The sequence below is a fragment of the Rhinolophus sinicus genome, linkage group LG04 (assembly GCF_036562045.2).
Source record: "Rhinolophus sinicus isolate RSC01 linkage group LG04, ASM3656204v1, whole genome shotgun sequence".
In the NCBI taxonomy this organism is placed as follows: Eukaryota; Metazoa; Chordata; class Mammalia; order Chiroptera; family Rhinolophidae; genus Rhinolophus; species Rhinolophus sinicus.
Genome location: NC_133754.1, coordinates 188,627,995 through 188,650,853, shown reverse-complemented (window position 1 = coordinate 188,650,853; position 22,859 = coordinate 188,627,995). Strand labels below are relative to the sequence as shown.

The 22,859-nt window shown below is 61.3% G+C and overlaps 2 protein-coding genes across 4 annotated transcripts; both read right to left on the bottom strand.

Moving 5' to 3' along the window:
- Window positions 1–529: 529 nt before the first annotated feature.
- MAN1B1 (mannosidase alpha class 1B member 1) lies at window positions 530–12,658 on the bottom strand. 2 transcript variants are annotated; one of them, XM_074331414.1, is made up of 13 exons: window positions 12,309–12,658; window positions 11,557–11,665; window positions 10,806–10,921; window positions 8,649–8,803; window positions 8,310–8,398; window positions 6,855–7,040; window positions 6,023–6,171; window positions 5,518–5,706; window positions 3,605–3,795; window positions 2,801–2,921; window positions 2,150–2,347; window positions 1,948–2,079; window positions 530–1,420 (listed from the first exon to the last, which is right to left on the bottom strand). In XM_074331414.1, the coding sequence occupies exons 1-13, from the start codon at window positions 12,417–12,419 to the stop codon at window positions 1,217–1,219; spliced, it is 1,950 nt and encodes a 649-aa protein (XP_074187515.1). In that variant the 5' UTR covers window positions 12,420–12,658; the 3' UTR covers window positions 530–1,216. The 2 variants fall into 2 exon arrangements, 1 of the variants encoding a protein (XP_074187515.1); XR_012496023.1 differs by having other exon boundaries at window positions 1,281–1,420; window positions 1,948–2,075.
- Window positions 12,659–13,684: 1,026 nt separating this feature from the next.
- On the bottom strand, window positions 13,685–21,077 carry UAP1L1 (UDP-N-acetylglucosamine pyrophosphorylase 1 like 1). 2 transcript variants are annotated; one of them, XM_019756801.2, is made up of 9 exons: window positions 20,711–21,076; window positions 19,833–20,037; window positions 19,442–19,617; window positions 18,982–19,154; window positions 18,694–18,887; window positions 18,111–18,251; window positions 17,470–17,655; window positions 16,092–16,158; window positions 13,685–15,645 (listed from the first exon to the last, which is right to left on the bottom strand). In XM_019756801.2, exons 1-9 carry the CDS (start codon window positions 20,997–20,999, stop codon window positions 15,562–15,564), a joined length of 1,515 nt encoding a protein of 504 aa, XP_019612360.1. In that variant the 5' UTR covers window positions 21,000–21,076; the 3' UTR covers window positions 13,685–15,561. The 2 variants fall into 2 exon arrangements, with proteins under 2 accessions (XP_019612360.1, XP_019612361.2); XM_019756802.2 differs by having other exon boundaries at window positions 15,349–15,645; window positions 19,604–19,617; window positions 20,711–21,077.
- Between the last annotated feature and the right edge of the window lie 1,782 nt (window positions 21,078–22,859).

The window sequence follows — 22,859 nt, the reverse complement described above, 5'->3', positions numbered from 1 at the left end:
CTGGAGGCTGGACCTCTGTAGAGGCCTGTCTGGCGCTTGGACAGGCCCTGGCTTCTGACAGACACGAATCCTCTAGAGATGATGAGGGCAGTGGGCTCCCAGCTTAACACGAGAGAAGAGCTGGGCCTGTCCTACAAGATCATCTGGTCCTAGGGGGCAGGGGACCCCACTGCCAGGGCCCAGGTTTGTCTTCTCTCCAGAAACTGCCCCAGGTCAGTCCTAAGGGATGGACGCTGCAGGTTACGCTGTAGGGAGGGAGAGAGGACGCCCCCACACGCGGGAGGAGGGCAGAGCAGGTGCCAGGCCAGGCCCACTGTGCCACTCACACCTAGGCACCCTCCGTCCCCGGCACCAGGCCAGGCACCGCAGGGCCCAGCACCCACCTCACTGTGCTGACACTTCCCACTCTCCCACCTGCAGGTGATGGCAGGACGCAGACCTCAGTGGACAGAGTGAGGGGCCCAGACCACTGCCCCCAACTCCGAAACCCAGACATTTTGGGAAACAAGACTCCTGCACACACGGGAGATACCAATTAGAGCAAATCTTTTATCCTGACTGAAAAGTCCATTCCATCCGGGTGGCCTGGGAGCGGGGTGAACTCGCCACCCACCCTTCACCCCTCCCCGCCCTGGCAGGGTGGGGAGGGTCCCTGAGTCCAACACGTAAACACCACAGCCAGCCAGGAGCCTGGATCCCCATGCCCTCGGGTCAGGGGTGTCCACAGACACCACCCCCAGGCCTCGGGTCAGCACATGTTCACAGGCCACGACCCTGAGGCGAGTGGCATCCCCATGTCTCCTCGCTCGTCTCGGAACAACACAATGGCCCCGGGTCCCCCAGGAAGCCCTGGTACCGGCTGACAGGAGGATGTCCAGTTTCAGGAATGTAGGTCACGACTGGCGTTTTCTCAGGGGGTAGGAGGAAAAGGGAGGCTGGACCCCCTGAACCACAGCACTGGGTCCTCCTCCTCATCCCTAACAATGTCCCCATGGGAACCATAGACAAGGAGCCCGGGGACAGCGACCGCCCCAGCAGCTCACGGGCCCTATGACATCCTGGCCCAGCTGCCTGCTGGCCTGTCACCAGCCTGGCCTAGAGCACGTCCAGCCAGCTGGGTGGACACTGCGCAGCTAAGGTCAAGGAGGGTGGACCTGGCCAGGGCAAGGGTCCTGCTGACAGGATGTGGCCGACAGGCCCCGGGCAGTGTCCACTCCTAGGCGGGGGCCCAGATGGGCAGTGGGTGAGCTTCGGTGTTGAACACATAGGCATCCAGGCTGAGCAGGTCCGCGTCGTCGGAGAAGAGCAGGTACAGATACTTGAGCGTCTCCCCTAGGAAGAAGCTCTCCATCTTGTCCCTGGGCTGGGGGTTGTGGGGATCCTGGACGTTGCTGATGGAAGAATAGCCACCCGAGGGGACCTGCAAAGGCCGAGGCGTCACGGCTGCAGGCACAGCCCACCCCACACCCAGGATTGGCTGTTGGCCAGAGGCGCCCCCTCACAGGCGTAGCATGGCCCCAGGGCAAGGTCTAGGGTAGAGGGCACAAAGGGACTGGCTGCCCCGGGGGTCTGCCACAGCTCTTCCAGAGGCCCCGGGCGATGCCAGCTGCCCTCAAGTGACCATGTGCTGTGCCTGCAGAGTCCTTGCAAAGGCTCTGAGGTCGCCTGACACACCACAGGGCAAAGGTCAACTGTCAGCTGTGCCGGGCGTCCGGGCCTGAGAGCAGTGGCCCTAGGTTGTCCCAGCTGGGACAGAGCTACCCAGGCCATGAGGAGGACTCAGGAGGGACGTGCTCTGTGGACATCGCCCCCCCCACACCTGGCTGGTCCCTCGAGACACGACAGAGGGATGCCCGGCCCAAGACCCTGGGTCACAGGGGCCGTGAACCCTGAGGAAGGGCCGCTGCAGCCACCGCAGGAGTGGAGCAGCGAGGAGGTGGGGCTCACCCGTGTGTAGGTGTTGAAGCTTTGCAGGAGGGCCCAGCCCCAGTCCTGGTACTTGGGGTCCCCGGTCAGGCGGTGCAGGTAGAAGAGGCTCTCCACCGTCTCGGGCCGCAGCAGGTTGTGCCTGTCGGCTGGCTGGGGGAACAGGCTCCGTGAGGCCCCACAGCACTGCCCTGCCCCGCCCCCGCCCCGCCCACCTGCTCACCTTGACCTGCACGTCCTTCTGGGCTTTCTGTGGGTGTAAGTTGAAGTGCACGATCTCGGGGCTCAGCCCCGTCTCCATCTGCCTGTTCATCTGGTAGCAGGTGTCCATGAGCGCCCGTGCCAGCTCCATGTGGTCAGCGGGCAGGCCGTGGTGGGCACCCAGAGCCAGCGTCCCTGGCAGGAAGCACACCAGGTGGTCCTGGAATTGGAGGGTCTTCTCACCACTGAGCCAGCGTGGGAGTCACAGGCCTGAGCCGTGTCCGCCTCTGGACCAGCCACACTACAGGCCAAGCACCAGGGTCTCAACAGGGGCAGACAAGCTGGTAGAAGGTCACCCACGTCCTGGGGACGCCAACACTGACCTGAGCCTCCCCCAACCCGTCAAACACAATGGAGCACCAGCTGCAGGGGGAAGGGGAGCAGACCCTGGAGCACAGAGGGGGGTCCTTCTTGGGGTGAGGGGAGTGATGGGGGGAGGCAAGCTGGGCCCTGGCAGGAGGGGAGAGAAGGGGAGGGGAGCGGACAGCCCAGCCCGCGTCTTCCGTGACACCTCACACTCCTTGGCCGCACTCACTGTTCTCTCGTCGCCCTGACTCAGAGCCCGGGCATCAAGGCAGCGCCCGAACCGCGCCTGCACCACGCGCCTGCTCACCATCTTGGCGCTGAAGCGGCCGTGGGCGAGCTCCCCAACAAAGGTGAGTTTGCTGGGCTCTGATCTGCGCAGCAGGTGCTTTCGGATTCCCTCCACGGCTTCCAGGTAGTCATCCCGTAACCTAGGAGACCAACAAGTCTTATATGCTCAAGCCAGGCAGGCGCATGGCCCTGAGCGGTCGTTTACACACTGTGGGTGCCAGGCCTGGTTTTGTCTGGGGGGCACCACACCAGCCTGGGGGGAGGCCTGTGGTGGGTCATCCCATGGGGCTGAGGGTACTGCCTTCTGCTCCCTGAACAGGGACATTTCCCTTAACCAGCCCCCAGAGGCCCGGGAAGGCGGGCTCCCCAGTGGTGATGCCCTCGTCGCCACCCTGGGGTCGGCCTGGAACTGCACCCCCTCCCAGGGACCAGGGTTACAATCAGCCCTGGGCTGGAAACTTCAGGCCATTCCAGGTCCCTCATGAGGGTTTATGTGCACTTCCAAGTGTGTGGGCCACCGCAGTCCACGTGGGACCGTGGACATGCTGAAGCAGCCAAGTGAAGGCAGAGCGAGGCCCAGAAGTCTGGCCGCCTCCACATCCCCAGTGAGGGGACGGGCAGAGCTGCCTCCCTGAGCCCAGAGGCCACCTCGGTGGGGAGCTGGGGCCCCACCTAGCGCCGAGGAGCGTGCAGCTCAGCGACCGGCCAGGCCCCACCTCGGCACAGTGGCTGTGCTGAGAAGAAGGTCCCTGTGGCGGGGCCTGACCGAGAGCCAGGCAGTGGAGCCCCAGGGACGTGCCCAGGCGGCAGAAGCGGGCCTCACTGCGTGTCCTGCTTGCCGCCCTGGATCCACTGCTTCAGCAGGTACTCGTAGTAGCTGTCAGCCCGGGCGCCCAAGGTGAACACGCCCAAGTGGGTGAAGAGGCCGCTGTGGGTGCTGATGAACATGGGCACCAGCCCGTCCTTCTTTCCGGACAGGGCGTGGACACGCCTCGTCACCTCCTCCGCGGCTTCCTGAGCAGACAGGGGAGAGTGTGCTGAGCGAGGGCCGCACATGCGCCACCCGTCACCGATCCATGCCCAGTGGCGTCCTGGCCGCAGCATTCCTCTGCCCACTGCTCCCTACAGGTCCCTGGAGAATGGCGGCCCACGCCACAGGCCCTGACCACTGGGCGGCCCTTGTCGCCCTGGCAGTTCTCAGCCCCACTCCGGGGGGGCTGTGTCCTCAGGATCCCCGCCCCACCTGGCCGTCTGCTCCTCTTCCTGAGGAAAGCAGGCACGTCTGCTCTGAGCCCAGGTTGCTGCTAGCAGCCACCTGTCAACTCCTCATCACCCATCAAGACCCCAGCAGCCTCAGCTGCTCCAGACTCGCTGGCCTGGCTGGGCAGCGCCCCGCGGCTGTGCCCCTGCAGCTGTGCACACTTCATCAGAGCACTCAGGACCCTGTCCGAGGGTGCTTTCCGGGCTCTAGCCACACCCCACACCGACTGATCACCCCTCGGAGGGCCACGGTACTGCTCCCTCTTCCAGTCCCAGCGACTGCAAAGCCCCAGCAGCATGGGACACTGCAGGCGCCTCCTGAGTAACTGGCCAAATGCTGGGTTTTCACTCCACCTTGACAACGCCAAGACCGCTACTCTCATCAGCCACCAGGCGAGGGGCCTGACACCTCTCTACACAGGTAGACAGGTGGCCGTAAGAGAAGAGGCTGCACGTCTTTAACACAGACACCAAACCCACAGCGAGACGCCCCTGCATACCCACAAGCCTGCTCAGAACCAAGGACGATGACTGGAGAAACTGGGCCCTGCGCTGCAGGGCCCCACTATGGCGGCGCTGCCCTGGAGCCCACGCTGGCGGACGGCAGGCAGCAGGGGGCTGACCACACAACAGGCCCCGGCCTGGCCACGGAAGGGCTGATGCTGACCCACACTGCGACAGGGACACAGCTTGAAAGCATGGGGCTCAGTGACAGAAACCAGACACATGTATCCCTCCCACGTTGTGCGGTTTCCGTTATACGGTGGGGACCGCTAACGGCGCTGTCTTACTTACTGTGGGGACAAAACGTCAGGACACGGCAACATACGTGAAAAAAGGCAAAATTTCTCGATATGTGAATTTTCTCAATTTAGCAAAAAGACAGAAATCCCAATGGAATGGAAGCCCCTGCCCAGAAGTACCCCCACGTCCTAGGAGTGTCCCATGAGAAGAATGACACTGCCGACAGGGGACAGGGACGTGATGGACACTTGAACACTAGGGCAACAAGTTAGCGAACGACAAGAGCACACGTACCGACCCCATCACACAGCAGGGTGGCCGCATGCCCGCTATGCCACCCCAGCAGTCCACCCAGGACACATGCTCACATGGGCACTGGGGCCCAAGCCACGTGCAACAGTCAGGACAACCACGATGTCGCCAGCATAGAACTGCCTACAAAACACCAGCATCTCAACAGCACACAACCCTGACTGGAGGCCCCGGGACACACAGCCCGGTGGGCACAGGGCACAGAGCTCTGCCGGGGCCCTAAGGACACGTCACTGCACTGGGCAGGGCCAGGGCAGAGGGCTCGGCCTCCAGTCCCTGCCAATAATCAGTGAGGAAACGGGGTTCTCTAAGGAAAAAGAAGGCAGCAGTCTCCAGCCCAGGGTCAGTGTCCACGCACTGGCACTTACTGCGATGAGCCAGAGACCCCGCGAGAAGCCTTCAGAAACCCCGGCCCCATACCTGAAACTTCTTAACTCCCGTGAGACGAGAGAGCTCTCGGAACTCCAGCTGAATGCTCGTCACCTCAGCCACTGTGCTGTCAGACGTCCACCGGGGCGGGTGGGCCACACCAGTGCCAATGTTGACGTCGGAGTACGGGATTTTGGAGGGCGTCTGGAACGCAGGCATCAGCCGATTCCCGAAGTCCTCCTGACACAGTGTGGGAAGATCACCATGTGCTGCCAAAGACGCCCCCCCTCCCCCCCATCCAAGTACGAAGGCAGATGTGAGCTGGCTGGCTTCACATGGCCCGACGCTCACGGCCGCAGCAGTGAGCTGGGCTCAGTGAGCTGGGAACGGGTCCCCTGCCGGCTGCGGGGGGCCAGGCAGTGTGCTCAGCTCAGCACAGTCCCCGAAACAGGCAAACGAACAGCAGGAGAGAGAAGTGGATGCCCCACCCCATCCCTGTAGCAAAGGGGAGACGCGGAGTGCCTGACTCTCCTATCCCGGGGCGCAGGACACTCACGGCTTTCTGCAGGAAGAGCGCGTCCCCAGACAGGTGGTAAGCACTCAGGAGGCCCCCCAGGACTCGGATGGTACTCTCAAACAGGTTGACATCCACGTCTTTCTCAAACCGTAACTTCTTGGACACCCACCGCCTGGCTTCCCCAAACTCTACGACACAAAACGGGACAGAGTACAGGACATGCCCACAGTTCCAGCACCCCATGGCCTGTTGCTCTGGGGCCATGTGCATTCTGTCCTGTCCAGCTCTGTCCCCGAGGGGTCGATGTCATTTCCTAGTGCAAGGGCATGAGCCCCGCCTCTTCAAGCCTGCAAATAAAATGCGCCAGCGTGCAGCTGGGGAGAGCCATCGCAGGCCACCGCACAAAGGACCACGTGAGGACCGCAGAGGGTCTTCAACCTGCCCAGGAAATGTACAACAGATGTTTAAACCATCAGTTAGAAGTAACTGACAATGCGTAACCCCCGTCTGCACCAATCTGTGTGGCACGAGGACATTAGAGACAGATCCGGGGTGCTGGCAGCTACATCAGATCATGTGCCACCTCCTGTCACAGGGCCCTCACCCAACTGTGACAGGAACACAGGCTGGAAATGCCCTAGGACGCCCACCAGCATGTACACTCGGCTCTCGGCAGGGGGCCCGTTCAGCTGTCTGGAGTGTCCCGGTCCCCTGGACGTAAGGTGACAAAGGAAGTGCCCACACCTTGCATGTCTACTCCTGTCACCCAGGAGAAGGGAACCTGTCCGCGGCCACAGCAGCTCGGGGACCCCGGCGGGCAGGGCTCGCCCACTCGCCCGCATGTCACACAGTGCTGGGGAGTGACAGGTACCTTTCTTCAGACCCAAAATCCACATGGTGTCCAAGGAATCGATGAGTGTGAGGCCCAGGCCGAACCACTCACTGAAGGACCTGGACACCGGCTTCAGCTCGTCGTGGCCCCAGGCGAACTTGCGGTACCCAGCCCAGGCGTGGCGGAAGGCATCTACCACGGCCTTTTGGCGCTCGTTTGGGGGAGCTGGAAGGAGAGAAGCAGGTCATGGTGACCTGGACCTGGTCGGAGCTGACCAACCCTGCTGCAGCCCCAAAGTAGGGACGCCGATGACCCATGGGACACTGTCCAGGCCATAGGGCAGCAGTGAACAGCAGTGAGGGTCGGGGCTCAGTGCCAGAGGTCAGACCCTCGGAGCGGGACACGGCCGCCAAAGTGGCAAGACCCCACGGCCGCACGTGACAGCTTGGACTTGCACCCGCCTGGCTCCTCACACCCACGCCAGCAGCACCTGGCAGGCACCCCCGGGGGCCGCAGGGAGCACTCAGCCAGCAAACGGCCTGGAGGCAGCAGACCAGCAGCAGCCAGAGTGCTGCGCTGGGCCATTGGGGTTTGGGACTGTCAACTGTGACTGCTGCTGGTGACGTGGACAAGCCTCTGGGTCTGTCAGGACCCTTGTTCAGGTGCCTACAGAGGAAACGCCTGGAACACACACGCCGAGGACCGTCTGCAGCCTATGCACGTGGGAGTGTGTTCTCTCCACACATGGCAGGGCACATACACAGGGGCACCGTGTACATGAAAGCAGGTGTCTAGCCTCACAACACGTGTCCCCTCGTGTGACCCCCCAGGACTCTGTCATCCCTTCTTCAGGCCACACCACAGCTCTGTCCACACAGGCCTGGGCTGCCACTCCCAGCTCTGGGCTCCCTCGTCCTCCTTCCACGAGGTGTCACCAGCAGGACCGGAGGGTCACAGCCGGGGCCCCGGACTCAGCTGACCTGGTGCGAGTCCCCACACACACCAAGCCCATGGCCTTGGTGGCTCCTGACCTAATCTCAGTTCTGTTTAGGGAACAGAGCTACGCCTGACTGATGACCTCAAAGGGAGCCGTGAGATCGAAGCAGACAAGCTGCAGAGCCTACAAAGCACCAGCACCCAGCAGGCCCCGAACCACTGGTGGCCAAACGCAGGCAGCCGCTGAGCCCCTCCAGCCAGGAGGAGACACTGAAGGGCAGCTTTGTCTCTACGTCCCCAGGCCCCTCATGGACCAGACAGGAAAAGGAGCCTGCTGCACGCGCCTCCTGCGTCTGCGGCCTGGACTCAGGGCAATGGCCCACAAGGAGCCGCACGTTGTCACCAGAGCTCTGACGAATGTGACCCCAAGGACCTGAGGCCCACCTAGGTGTCCAAAGACGACCAGTATCACAGGAACAGCAGGGCTGCACTGCGCACCCTGGAGGCTCATCCACAAGTCCAGGTGAGGAGGTCCGAAGGGCACGGGTGGGGCCTTACCTGGTTGGTTCTGAGTCCTAGTGGGCGCCTCTGCCTTTCTCGAGGGTTCGTCAGTGCCCTGCTCCGGCTCAATCATGGCCCCCCTCCAGCTACCGGGAGGGAAGGGGAACAGTCAGCCAGCGCAGGACAGAAATGCAGGAGCCCATGTGGCCACCCAGCAGCAGCTAGGCCGCGCCTCCCACGCTGGACCAGGAGGCAGCAGCCCCCGCCCCCATCCCCAGCCCCGCACATGATGGAACACACAGTCTGCTTCGGGAGGCGAACGTACGTTAGACACACACAGGACCCTGCTGCTTCTCAGAGACGCCACACACATCAGCCCGCTGGTGCCCCCAGTACCTGACGAGGGTTCTCTGGGGGTGCTCTTCCTGCTGAGCGGCGTCTGCTGTCCCTTCCCGCCTCTGGGTGGCATCCAGCCTCCTGTCCTCCGAGTCTTTATTTGGGGCTCTGATCTGCAGATTGGGAGGTCCCCGACGGAAATGTCTTCGAGTCGCCTAGACAAACACAAGAGTCACTTGTGAGAACTCAACAGCATATATTCCATTCCCACCTGGAACACTCACTCGTTCCAATCAGACCCGATCCCAGAGAGGGCTGTGCAGAGACCGATTATTTTTCTTTTTCACAATAAGCAGGTTGGAGGAGTTCCGTCCTTCCACGCAACCTTCTGCCCTGCAGGACGCAGACAGAGAGTCCACCCCGGCTAAGCCCAGGGAGATTAGGCCAGGCCCAGGATACTCCAGATTGTCACAGGCCCGACGGGAGCACAAAAGGGTTAGAACCACGTCCCGAGAACACAGCCCTGAGAACACTGCTGCAGGCCTGGCCCCGGCCGCCCGGCTCATCCTCAGCACTTATGGCAAAGGTGCCAGACTCAGCGACAACGTGGACGCAGTGCTCGTCCTCGACCTCTCAGCCAGTCCTCCACGGTGGGTGGGCCCAGGGACATCACCCCCGGGGACAGGAAGGAGGCCAGCGAGGTGCAGTGTCTGCTTTTCAACGTCCACGTAAGCCGCGAACACATGCTCCTTGGACAGATTCAAAGACTCAAGGGGCGGTCAAGAGATTCGGGTCCGGCCAAAACAAAGCACCGTCGAAGAAACATCTAGGGACCAGCGCTGAGTGGGAGACGTGTCCAGGGGACAAGTGGAAGGGCCTCACCCCGATTCTTGCACCAAAGGGAGGGCATTCACCTGACCGTGCAGGCCCTCCCTGGATGCCAGATGGGACCGTGGGCGTCACGAGTGTGGGCCCGCGACTTTCTCGGGGGACGTGCCACATTCTGCTTTCCCACGGTTATGAGTCCGTGTGTCAGAGAGCGGCCGAAAGAAGCCAAGGAACGCGAGTCAGCTTCTGAAGAGGAAATTCGCTCTCTTGCACACAGACCCTGGAGAGGCAGCGGGGGCGGCCCCGCAGGGTGTGAGGCCAGTGCTGGCCCAGCATCCTCTCCAGCAGCGGCGCCCACCCCCACACCTGAGGAGCGACACAGGGCGTCCCTAGGCGCAGAGCACCCCGGTCTCAGAGGCCATCTCCCGGGACCGCTCTCTGCAGAGAGCATGCTTCCTGGTCCCCTGCGGGCCTCCCGACCGCCCTCTAGTCTCCACGGCCCCTCGCCTCCTTCCCACCCCAACTAGGACTAGGCCTGGCTCCTCCTCCACCCTCTCTAGAAGACACCCGGTCCCTGGGGGCTCCCACACCTGACTCTGATCCTGACACCACCACCCACGTCTCCTGACGCCCCAGGCACCTCACACAGGTGTGGCAGGTCCAGAAAGGACCACCCGATGTTCCCAACCCGGCCCTTCTCAGCCCCCATTGGCCCCTCCCCCAGGGGCGCTCCCTCCCCTCACAGACCCGCTCCTGCCCAGACTTCTCCAAGTGCCGGCTCTCCCAGTCCAGACAGCTGGGCTCTGCCGCCTCCTGCCGTCCACTCCTGACTCTGCCGCCGTGTCCACCCAGCGCCCAGAGCGTCTTCACAGTGAGAATCGGACATCCTGCCCCCGCTGACGGAGCCTCCAGGGCTGCCTGCGCTGCCCCCTGCCCCCTGCCCGTGCAGGCGCTGGGATCCCAGCTCCCCATCCTCAGCCTTCAGACTGCAGTTCAGTGTCCTGCCCGACCGAAGGGCCGGGCCCAGGTTCTCTCTCAGGGCATCGGCTCTCCCCTTGTAGGACACACACGCGCCACCTGCCTGCTCCTGTTTGTTCCTGGCGTCTCACCTGCCTCTCCCTCCCGCCAGCCTGCAGCTCTGCGAGAGAAGGGACGGTCTGTTTCGTTCTTTACCCCCTAAGCAGCAGGTGTGCAATGCAGAACGAAGGGAAGAACACCCCTCCCTCCTTCCCCACGCCCTGTCCACCCAGCCCAGAACAAGCGAGGGCAGCACGCCAGACACTCGGGAAGAAAAAGAACTCTCCCCAACCTGTCTGAATACTACGTCCTGTTCCGACGCTTCCGGAACGGACCCCGGATACAACTGCACCTACAGCTCACTGGCAGTACCTGAGGCAGCACTCCCGGGACGTCTTCTGGGTTAGCCTCTGCCTTCTGGGGAGCTGGCAGGACGGGTGGGTTTGCTGGCCTCATCTTCTGCTCGTCCGCCGACCTGCCGTTCGGAGCTGAACAGAGAACACGTGTCACCTCACGTATGCCACAAGGCTGTCAGGAGACTCCAAGTGCTTCCCAGACCACAGCGAGACATCAAAGGACACCAGGACACCTCGGGAAAGCCACTGACCTGAGTTCAAGAACGGCCAAAGAGAATCGACCCTTTCTCCAAGCGCTTGGCAGCTTCTGTCCTTACCCCCAACCCACAACCCCAACTATTTCCCACCCAGGAAGTACAAATGGTGGCCGACAGGCAGATTACTTGGCGACCTGCAGCAGCTCCTTAGCTTCCCTCCTAAAATTAGCAACCTGAGAAGAATTCAGGACTTGCGTCCTCTCTGGGACTCTGCCCGGTCGCGGCCCGACACGGCCACGTGTGTTGACATTCACGGGATGCACTGAGAGGAAGTGCGCCACCTCAGGATGGAGGACACCGAGGCCAGCCCTCCACCACTCAGGAGGCCGTCACGTCGTCACACGGACGTCGTGGTCTAGCAAGGTGGCTAGAAACACCTCTTCTGCCCTGGATTTCCGGCCAGATCGTTGCCCTTTATGTCCCCTGGAGCTGTGAGGTCCAGGGCAAGACCGTCCTGCCAGTGAGGCTCAGTGACAACGCGAGTCGTCTAGGCGCTCAGGGAGCTGATACCTTTCCACTGGTCCGCCACGCTGATGTAGGACAGGAGTCCACCAAGCCCCAGAAACGCCAGCACGAGGAGAATCACGTTCCGCTGTAATCGCGACAACTGCTTCCATTTCTGAGGGAGGGACGGAGTGACTCTGTTTACTGGAAAGAGCAGGCCTGGCAATCTCTCCAACTGTAACAAACTCGCTGAGGACAATGAGTAATTCAGAAGGTCCCGTGTGCAGTCCTGTTGTTTTGCACTGGGGCAAGTTCCCTGTCCGTGGGGGTGACAGGCCGGGCCCAGGCCCCACGTGACTAGCTAATGCAGCGGTACACGTGAGAGGAGAATGGATACAGACAGGGACACCACTTCTGTCCAGTCCATGGGCGGCAGAGAGGGAGCCCGCCATTCGTGTGTTGGGGCTCAGGCCCCGGCTGGGTATGGCGTCTGCCCAGATGTCGCGCGGGGACGCCCTGCGGCCCGAGAGCAGCAGGAACATACCGGCGGTTAAGCCGGCGGTGCTGAGCTGGTGGCAGCCGTGGAGAACTCACAGCCGGGAAACCTCATTCCGCTTTGCGCGGTGACCGCGAGGGCCGCCAGGAAACCCAGAGGGGTCCAGCCAGCCCGCCTCCCCGACCCCACCCCCCAGGCCCGGCCCCACGCGCAGTGCAGGCCCGGGACCACCACTCCTGAGCCAGGACGAGCGTTTGCGTCTCAGGCCTGGGAGCGGCGGGCGGGGACGGAAACGACGGGACCCACGGGACCCGACCCTCACCCTCCAACACGAGCGGCGCCGCCGGCTTTTGCTGCCATCGTAGCTCTGGCCAAAGTTCAGCGTCACTGAGATGAAGTCCCGGTGCGGCGCCGGCGACGCTGGCGGATACATGACAGAGGCGGAAGCTGCCCGGTGGACACCGCCCACTGGCGGCGTCAAGTGGCCGGGCTCTGAGCTGGGCCAGAGGCTCGGTTATTCGGACACCCGCGGGCAGCCATCGCAGCGCCGGCAACACCCCGCCCATCGCGGTCGCCGCCAATGCGCCTGTGCCGCGCGCTCCTAACCCCATTGCGCGTGCGCTCTGCCGTGCTGCTCCTACGAGCGTGTGTACGCCCGACAGCGCCTGCGTCTGCGCTCGCCTGCACCTGCGCAGTGAGCTCACACCCACGGCGCTGGCACCGTCCCGCGCCTGCGTACATCTCGCCCGCGTGTAGGCGGGGCCTTGGCTGGTCTCCCGGTGTTCCGCTATCTGCGATCCTACCTGCCCCGAGGTCATGTGGTTCATGAGGACCGGCCGGGTCGCTGTGCCACGTCGGCACCGATGCCCCGCGCTCTCCCCTCGGGACTGATGCGTGGACGGGGAGTGGACGCAGGTCCGGGGCGGCCAGCTCAATCCCTCACTGTCAGGGCGACGCCGCCCCGCCTGTACGGCGGAGTCGGGGGCAGGGCGGCCCGCGAAGTTCGCGTCCATCCCACCCGACGGTCTTCCGGTGCACTGAGGCTCACCGCACTTTCCCCGGCGCCTGCTTTCTCTCAGCGGCAGAGCAGCCTAGGGTCACAGCGGACCTGCTCAGCTCAGCACCCTCCCGGGTGCTTTCCAGGCCGGGTGAGCCACTGCTCCCTGCAGCGCCGGCGGTAACATCAGGGTGTCTGGAGGCTCCCCTTTATGCGCGCCTCCTGCTCAGCACCTGGCTGGTCTGAGACCCAGAAGGCTCCTGCCGCCCTCCTGTCCCCTTTCCCTTCTAGGGGCCATCTCTCAGGTCTTATTCCACACGCACTGCTCTGCAGGTAGTTCCAGAAAAGCCCTCGTGCATCCCTCGCTGCACACCGGTTACCAGGCAACCAGTGGAGTCCCGAGAACCCAAGCGCAGGGACATCACCAAGCTGTCACAGCTGAGTGCAGGAGCCCACCCCGGAGGGCTGGTTCAAGGGGCAGGTTCTGGACCTGCCCCAGGGCGCCTGACCCACCAGGTTGTCGCAGGCTCTCATCAGGCCCTGGTAGAGCTGGCGGAGCAAGTGTGAGGGGATTCCTGGCGGCTCAGCGTGTGGGCTCTCCTTCCCAAAGGGCCTCCAGCCCTTGGATAGACACAGGTGTAAACACCTGTTGCTGTTCCCATCGCCCATGCTCTTCAGAGTCTGCACTGTCAGGCCAGGGGTCAATCACTGCACATGGGGTTTATTGGCAATGCCCCACCTTATGGGGAAAATCACGACTTTGGCAATCTTTCAAAACTCAGTTCCTTAATTGGCAGTTGTCTGGAGTTGGAGATGGGGGGTGGCTACAAAGATCGCACGGAGGAGGTTTTTGGTGGTGATGGGCCCATCCTGCCTCCTGAGTGCAGTGAGGACCCAGGGACCCACACCTGTGACAGGGACCGAGCACCAGCGTGCTGGTGTGGTGCTGTGTCCTGGAATCACATAAGCGGCAAACATCACAGGAAACAGTGAAGGAGACGCAGGGCCTTTCTGTGCTGTTTGAAACTTTATGTGAAAGTATAATTATTTGAATAATAAAGTTTTTTAAAAAGCAAGCTGTTAAAAAAAAAAAAAGCAAGCTGTTGCTTTTTAAGTGAACTCAGAAAAGCGTGCGCAGCTGGTCCAGTCACAGCTGAGGAGCAGCTCTGGGCAGGCCGTCCTCCCCTTAGGCCACTGCTCGCCTGTGGAGCAGCTGAGCGGGGCATCCTTAGGCACATGGTTTGATTCTGAGGTTTGCACAGGACTGGGAGACGCAGGCACAGCCCTGACTCTGCCTTCATGCCCAGGTCGGGATGTGTGGATATAACCACCATCCACCCCAAGCCGCTGGAGGACTCCGCTGCACCTGAACCCAGCATCCAGATAATGTGCTTCCTCTGGGGAAGCCAGTGGGTTCCCTGCAGGATGTGGGCTGTGGGGGACGGGGGTGGGGGACAGGTGACCCAATTTAACAGCAGGCTGCATTTTATGCTGCTCTATCACACCAGTGGGGACAGGTAGATGCTACTGCGTTGTAGCCACAGGGGAAAGGAGGCACTGACACCCAGAGCAGCAAAGCCAGGATAAGGGACCAGGGCCAGCTGGCTTCCCCCAGCCTCGGCCAGGCTGCAGGGGTGCAGTGAGGAGGCCATGACCCCAAATACGGAGGCTGTGCCTCTCCCTCCATTGAGCGGGGGGGTGGGGGGGGAATGTGAGCACCAAGATCAGAAGTTGCTGGCAGGCTGGGTGAGAGATGGTGCTCCCTGTCTGGTTAAATTCCAGATTAACCGACCACCATTACAGGAAGCCACCTACACTGGTCCCACTAGTCCTTGTGGGAAGTACGTAAGTAAAACTCAGCCGCCTAAATCAGCCGCCGAGGTGACCGAGGGGCTGAGGCCTGGGAGACAGAGAATTCAGTCTCAGGTGTGCAGGCCCAGCTTCTCGGAGAGCCAGCTCTCGTCAACACAGCCAGCCCTTTATGGTGGGGAGTCGGACCCTTTCTGGTGTTGGCCTCAGCTGGGCAGGCTGGGCTCCGAGCCCCCAGCCTGATCCCAGTCACTGGTTCATCTGCCAGGGAGGGAGGGGCACCCCACTCTAAACAAGTCATCCTGTGAGGGAAGGATGCTGTCCCCCTCCTCTCATTTCCTCAGCTGCACATCTACAGAAGACCTGGGCATGGCTGGCACTCCTCCCCAACACTGGGATCTTCGTGTGGGACAGGGAAGCAGCCGTCCAGTCCTGTGTCAGCTCAGACAGAGGCAGGGCTGAGCTGACGCCACACCTCCCTCAGCCCCACTGTTCAAAGTCCTGAGTTCCTCTACCTCCCCCGCCGGCTGCCAAAGCCAAGAATGGAGCCCCAGAGTCCTCATTGGCCCACAGAAGGCCTATGGTCACTTGTATCCTTGGGAACCGGTGACAGGATAGGGTCCACCCCCATGGAGTAGTAAACCAGCTCTCTTCCTTCTGTGTTCCATGGTCTGAAAACACACAGCAGCCTGCTTTCCTCCCCGGAGCCCCAGGTGGGGGCCATGTCCTCACCCCTGCAGATTCCAGGGTTGGCAGGTCTAGGAGCCAGTCAGGGCCGCAGCGCCCTGACCTGGTTTTCATCCAAGATGAGTGGGGACTGGAACTCCCGGCCTCGCAGGTACACCTCCAGACCCTGGAAACAAGCCAAGTGTCCATCTCTTGGCCCCGGGCAGCATCCCAGTTCTGCCTGGAGCTGGGGAGGGGCTTCTAGGAAAAAGGGTTGGGTACCACCTCAAGACGACAGGCCAGCATGAGCCCTCCTGGCAAGCTCACACTTACCCAGAGGGCAGGAGCCAGCCAGCATTCCTCCTTCTGCAGGGCTCCCACAAAAGACGACGGGCTGAGCCAGACCGGAGCTGGCTCATCCTCCCTGCCCCTCCCAGGACCTGCAAGGGCCTCAGCCCTCACCCCACCCCACGGCCTGGAAGGTCCTCTGCAACTTAGGATGTACTTACCCCATTGGTAAAATGAGGCAGAGCTGTGACTTTCTACTCAAGCACCCACCTCTCCCCAGACTGTCCTGCTCTGATCACACAGGCCTGACCCCAGAAAAGCGCCAGACAGCCAGGCAGCTCTCACCTCTCCAGAGTAAGACACCAAAGGCGAGATCTCACAGATGGCGGGAGGCTCTCCACTGCTGGGCAGGCTGAGGAAGCCCAGGTGTTAGCATGTGCTCAGGGCTGTGTGTCCCCCACAGCACCCATCACAGGAGCTGGTCCAGTCCCTTCCTGGCCCAGCAGGCTGACCACCACACACCCAGCTCCCACAGCCCTTTTCTCAGTAATCTCTTCCTCTAGACCCCAGAGCCATGAGCAAACTGCTCCTGCCCGAGTGACAGGTCCTGATTTGGGCTGGAAGCCCCCCCTGCCCCCACAGGCATCCTGCACAGAGCCTGGGCTGCCAGACTTAGGTGGTGGCTGCGGACAATCGGAGAGATAAAAACCTAATGTCCCTTTCATTCCCGGCCCTGAAAAGTGACCTGCGTTGCTATTTTCTTGTCACATAGCAGCCTAGCCGACAGTCCCCCCATCTCTCCTTGAGGAAAGAAAAGTCTGTGAGACTGTATCTTTTTGGGACTTTGCTTATCTCAATGTTTTACACCTTATGTCTCTCTGTTTGGTCCCCAAAAGATGGTTTGCAGCCAAAGATGGGTAAGATATCTCACGTGAGATACAACCTAAGACAGGAGGAACTGAGTGGGGACCCCCAATGCGCTGCCTTGGAAGATCCGGGAAGGAGCCTTGCCTCCCCTTCCCCCCTGCCTGGGAAAAGCCATTGCTACTCTGGCTTTCCTCTCTCACCTGATTGTGAGAAAAGTCATGAGGGCAATAAAGATCAGCTCTCTCCGCTTATCTCAACGGAACTGTTCCAACATGAGAGACTTGCCCCCCCAGGGAGGTGCATACCTCACCTACGTCATCACAAGACTTTCTGCTCTGGCTGCTTGGGGACAAAGATAATTGGTTTGATTCACTTTTGTGACATGATGTATGAGATTTACAGGCCATGGAAAAGATAATGCTACTTCCTTGCATGATTATCAATAAAAGCCACCAGTCGGCCCGATTCAGGGCTCCAGTCTCTGGTGACTATGAGACCCCCTGGCCTTCTGAGATTTAACTGTGTTAAGTCTCTGTTTCTTTCTTTCTTAAAATCTAACCTAATGCCACCCCTTCTCGCACCCTCACTGCCCGCGTTGTGCTGGACGTGACATTTTCTGAATATCCTACCTGGTCTTGGTTTCAAAGTTTGTGAATGACCAGTGAAAGCTGCAGCCCCCTGCCTCCCCCAGGGCCCTGAGCAGACCTCCAGGGGTCAGGCCAAAAGGCTGCGGCAGCGGTCATTGTGTGGCCGGGCTGGGCACACGGCCACCTGCATTCAGTGCACAGCCATGGCAGAAGCCCCCAGCCCAGCTCAGACATGGCAGAGTTGGCAGCACTCCAGGGCCCACACTCACCTGGGCAGCTCGGGGAGCCGGGCCCCGTGGGAATCCAGGAAGTGGGCCCCTGCCTGCAGGGCCCAGCGGTAGTGCTGAGAGAGCAGGGCCCGCCGGGCCGTGGTGGGGTTGTCCTTGCCCGCCGAGTCGGCATTCTTCAGTGGCGAGAACTCGTCCTCCCGCAGCACCTCAAAGGCCACGAAGTTCCTGGTGAGGAAAGAACTGGTGGCTCAACATCCCAGGCTGGGGAAGGCCAGGCCAGGGGCAGTGCCTGGGCAGGCTCTGTTCCATTAGCCTGGAAGGACCCCACAGGCACTGCTTCACGTCCTCCCTCCCATCCCCCTGCCAAACCCCCAGGCCCCAGGACCCCAGAGCCAGGGCCAAACACCCTGGGAGCCCCCCACAACATGGCCTGCAAACAGCAGATAAAGGATTCAGGAGGGACCTGGGTGTCCCCCCAAAGTCCACAGCCCCTGGTGTTCCCCATGCTCCCACCCAGAGGGCCGGCTTCCTCTGGCCTCCTCCCCAAGACCTGCTGGCAGTCCTCAGCTCCCACTGTGTCCCCCCCACTTCAGCCTCCACATCCCTGCCCAACTGGGCCTCAGAACCCACCACCAAAACAGGAGAGAAGAAGGAAAAAATAAATGACTTGTGCCACTAACTCAGCAAACTGGAACACATCAAACACAAACTTCTCCATCTTTATCCCGTTCGGTTTTAGCGGCTTTACCGGGTTTCCCTCCTCGTCCACGTACGGGACCTTCTTCACAGCCACGTGTGGCTTCAGCAAGGACTCATACTCCCTAGAGAGGCACAGGAGGGCAAGGGGAGGAAAGACGCAGTTCAGACAGGACACCCAAGAGAGCCCCATCCCGCCTCTCGGCTGGTGGGGCCAGGTGGGACAGGTGGCAGATGGGCCTGGCAGGGCACCGAGTGGCAGGAGCTAAGCCTGGTCTCTGGGACGGCATAGACATCCTCCTGCACACTGCCTGGGAGCCAAGCACCATCAGCCCCAACCCTGCCCAGGTGAAACAGCAAGTTGGGTAGAGGTGGTGCCATGAGAGGGGTGGGCCAACCTGGCCACAGAGCTTTATACCAGCAGCTGGGCTCGCTGGTGCCTCTCGCTTCTTTAGACACATGAACCTTTCTCTACCCAACCCACCTGCAAGCTCCTGACCACAGCCCCACCCGGCTCAGGTCGTCTCCAGTCACTGTGGCCACCACCTGGCGGCCTGCTGCACCCACCTGGTGACTACCTGGAGGAAGCCTCGAGTGAAGAAGTGGTTGCATATGTTGCCTGTGTTGTACAGCAGGCCTCCGTCGGGCGTGCGAAGACGTGTGGTCTCAGGACTGATCTCGCTGTACTCCACCACCTGCGGGACCCCGTCCACCTGGCATACCAGGCCCACAGGCTCCTCGGGGTAAGCCTTTTCCACCACCTGCAGCCGGCACAGATGGGTGGGACGGGTCGGGGCCGGGGTCAGGGGCAGCGGACAGTGCCCCCTAGGGTGGGGCCCGAGGCAGGCAGCCCACCTTGGCACCACAGTCAGCACCTCGCAGCACACAGAAGCCGATGAAGACGGGGTCTGCCAGCCGCACCAAGATGTTGTCCACACAGTACACGTGCACAAACTCCACTCCTCGGCGCTCCATGTCATCTAAAATGTGGTGGTCCGCCAGGGCGCAGTACAGGCCCCCGTTGCCGTCTGCAGAGGGAGAAAGGGGTGGGCCTCGTGAGGGCTCCAGGCTAGCCTCAGCCGGCTAGTCCAGACAAGCTGGAGGCAGAGGAGGCCCCTGCGGGCTGAGGCAGCCATCTCACTATCCAAGTAGCCCTGTGGTTTCACATGACAGATGGAAATCAAGGCCCAGATGGGGAGGCCACTCTCCCAAAACCACACTGCCTCCGGCAGCGCATTCCGGCCTCTGTGCCAGGCCTCCTGACCCCTAGCTAGTTCCTGGTTCTAGGCCACACAGTCTCAGGGATGGGGCATACCTGGGGCCATGGCAACCTTATCTTTCCGCTCCAGGATGGCCCTGCCATCGAAGGTCACAGCAGGCAGCATGCGCTGCTCAAACATGACCACATTGTTCGGGTCCAGGTGAAAGAAGTCATGCTCCTTGAAGAACTCAGCCGTGGGCCCCAGCGTGAACTCACTTGTCATGATGTACCTGCGAGGGACGGCAAGGCTGTCAGCCTTCAGGGGGGCGTGGCTCTTCTGACAGATGGGACTCTGTCAGGGGCTGGCATCAGGGTCCAGTCTGGTGGATGCTGGGCTCTGTCCAGGGCTGTGCTGGGGTTGGGGTTCAAGTCCTGGTGTGGGGCAGGGCTGGGGCTACAGGGGCGGGGATCACTCTGAGGCCAAGATAATGCAGAGAGGGCACACCAGGGCACCGTGCAGCGGGTCCCGTGGCGCTCGTCAGCCAGCTGTTGTACCCGCCGAATCCGCTCTGCCTGCAGCTGATACAGGGTCTTCTGGCTGGGCAGCCCCACCTGATACATGCCCTTGGGGTAGGTCACACCCAGGCGAGTGCCCTGCCCACCAGCCAGCAGCAGCACGGCCACTTTGTTCAGGGCAATCTGATGGAAACCTGGGGGCATGGGGTACCATCAGGAGACGCCTGGAACTGCCACACAACCACCCCTTCATTTTAGAGCAAGCCAAACTGTGTTGGGACTGAGACTTGACAGCCAGGGAATGGAAATTTCTAGATAACATTCTGATCTTATCTGGGCCAGGACACTTCAAAGGATGACGTCCTTCTGGGTTCATTCCCTTCAGAGGGACACCGGGTCTGACTGGTCCGCTTTGCGACTGCCCCCCCACACTAGCCCGGCCCTTCCAGCTGTGTGGGGGTGGGGGTGTGGGAGAGCCTGGCAGGCTCATCTCCAGGAGCATCTGCCCAACCTCCGGGCCAAGAGGCCCGGCGTGTACCTGCGCCAGCGCTGGTGTGAAAAGGAGCAGATAAAAGTGTACAAGGGGTCCCCCGCTGTCAATACTCCTGTGGGCTGGGCACTGGCCATCCAGATGTGAGCTGCCTGGGGGCGGCTGCCAGCTCCACAGCGTTTGCGGGGATCCCCACCCCAGTCGCTAGATGGTGCGTGTGAGAGGGCAGGAGACTTCACAAAGTAACAAGGCAAACTAAAGTTTTGCAAGGACAACCTCTTCTCTGTCCTCAGTCTATAGGCAGGGCCCCTTCCGGCCAGATAGGAGCGCCCGGCTACTGGGACCCTCGCTCCGCCCGGGCCTCCAGCCCCGCCTACCTTCCTCCTCCCAGAGCCGCCGCGTCTTGGGGTCGCTTTGGCTCGCGCTGCCCACGCGCTCCGGGGGCAGGGGCCTCAGGCGCGCGGACACGTCGTGCGGCGGATCCGGGGGGCGCGCGCAGGCCGCGGCCGCGCGCTGGCAGTGCTCGCGCAGCGCCTCGGGCTCCAGCGACTCCAGCTGGGCCAGCAGCGCGGCGCGTGGCCCGGGCGCCAGCTCCGCACAGAAGCGCAGGAGGTGCTCCTGGCCGGCGCGCTGCAGCCGGGCGCGCACGTCCTGCTCCGAAGCCATGTCGCCGCCAAAGCCGCTTTCGGCCGCTTTGGCACTCGTGACCTGCGCGCTCGGACCCCGGTCACAGGACCCTGCGGGCCCCGCCCCGGCTCCGCCTCGACTCCGCCCCGGCCCCACCCCCGAGCTCGTGGGCCGGCGCAGCCCGACCTCCGGGGTTGCTGCCGCCGCAGTGGATGGAGTAGCCCAACCTCTATTCCAGGAACGCTTGAAACTTAGGGTCCGGGGCTCCTAGGACAGGGAGCCCTTCCCAGCAGGTTCTGCGCTCTCCCTAGTCAGGGAGCATGAGGGCTGACTCCAATTCTAATACACCCTCTCTACCCACAGCCCGGAGAGGTAGGGGTGCCCGAGGGGGAGGCTAGGGTCTGCGGTTGCACGTGGCCATATTTGCGCTTACCAAGACGCCTGGTGGCAGGCACCAAAGTCACGTAAGAGGCCAGACTCAGGGCTGGGCTGAGCTGAGCTGGGCTGGGCTGGGGAGGGTGGACCCAGGTCAGCTGCAGGGCCAGGCGTCTGGATGTCGCCAAGGTCAAGAAGGCCACCCTGCATCCTTGGTGGCTCCTTCCTTCAAACCCCCCTCCCTCCCGTTGCCCTGTGACCAGAACCCCCCAGGAGTGGCCCCTTGCCCTTCCTTGTTTTAACCATCAGGTTTTAAAATATGTTGCTGTTCGTGAACTTCATTGTGAAGAATGTGAAAGTAGCTTCGGCCATTTTGGTACAAAACTTTCTTTTAGAAAGCAGTTTTATGAAGTCTAAAAGTGATACATGCACATGGTTAAAATTAATTTAGATGGTGCTTTACAACCCAAAATGAAAAATAACCTGTCCCGTAGGTGGGCGCCCGCTAACTCTTGTTAAGGTAATCGTGTTCCCCTGTAGGCAGGCTCTGCACAGAGCCCACTCCCCCACATACACCCTTCCTGGCTTAGGATGGGGAGCTTCACAGCCCCCTGGGGGCCCACTGTAAGTTCTGTGGACCTGAAAATAGTTCTCTTTCCAAGGATGGTCTTAAACCTGCCTCAGGGCCTTTGCACTTGCTGTTCCTACTATCTGGACAACTACTGTTTTCCAGAAAGTTACATGACTCTCTGCCCCACTTTGCAAGGCCTCTGCTTATGTGTCAACTCCTTGGGGAGACCCTCCCAGGTCATATCAGCTCCCTTTCTGCATTCTGTACTGCCCAAATCCACCCCCTGCCCATGAAAAGTAAACTCCATGAAATGGATGTTATTGGTTCACCGCTCTGCCCATCACCATGGATCAATGCCCAGCACGCAGGAGGCAGTCAGTTAATGCTTGTTGACTGAATAAATGAGTGTTGGATCCCAAGCCCAACTGGGCCACAGTGATTGGGCCATGGCAAGTGTTCAGGGAGTGTTGCTAATGAATGAATGAATGAATGAATGAATGAATGAATGGTCTGCTCCAATAGTTTGTGAAGGGCAGTTTGGGGCAGATGTGTGTGGGAGGTAGGGAATCAGGGAAAAAAGTGGGCTCCACACCCCAGGACAAAGTCCATGGAAACCCTATCACCCCAGTACGTACACCTGAAGGCAGGTGTCAGAATATGAACTCAGGGTGACCCCTGAATCCTGCCTCAAGGTGGGGGTGGGCTTGACATCAGAAGGGTTTGGACAATCGGGGCTGTGTAGCCAGAGGCAACTGCAGGGCCCAGAGAGTGAAGCTGACCCACCTGGGCAGACGGGTACAGACAGGTGAGTGCCAGTGAGGCAGAGATGGGTGACAACTTCCTGGATCACCTGCCAAGGGCAGGCTTGTGGCCAAGGAGTCATCTTCCCTTTGCCTAAGGACCTCATCCAAAGTGTTCAGAGGAGCAGGGCCCAGAGGCCACCACAGGTCCCT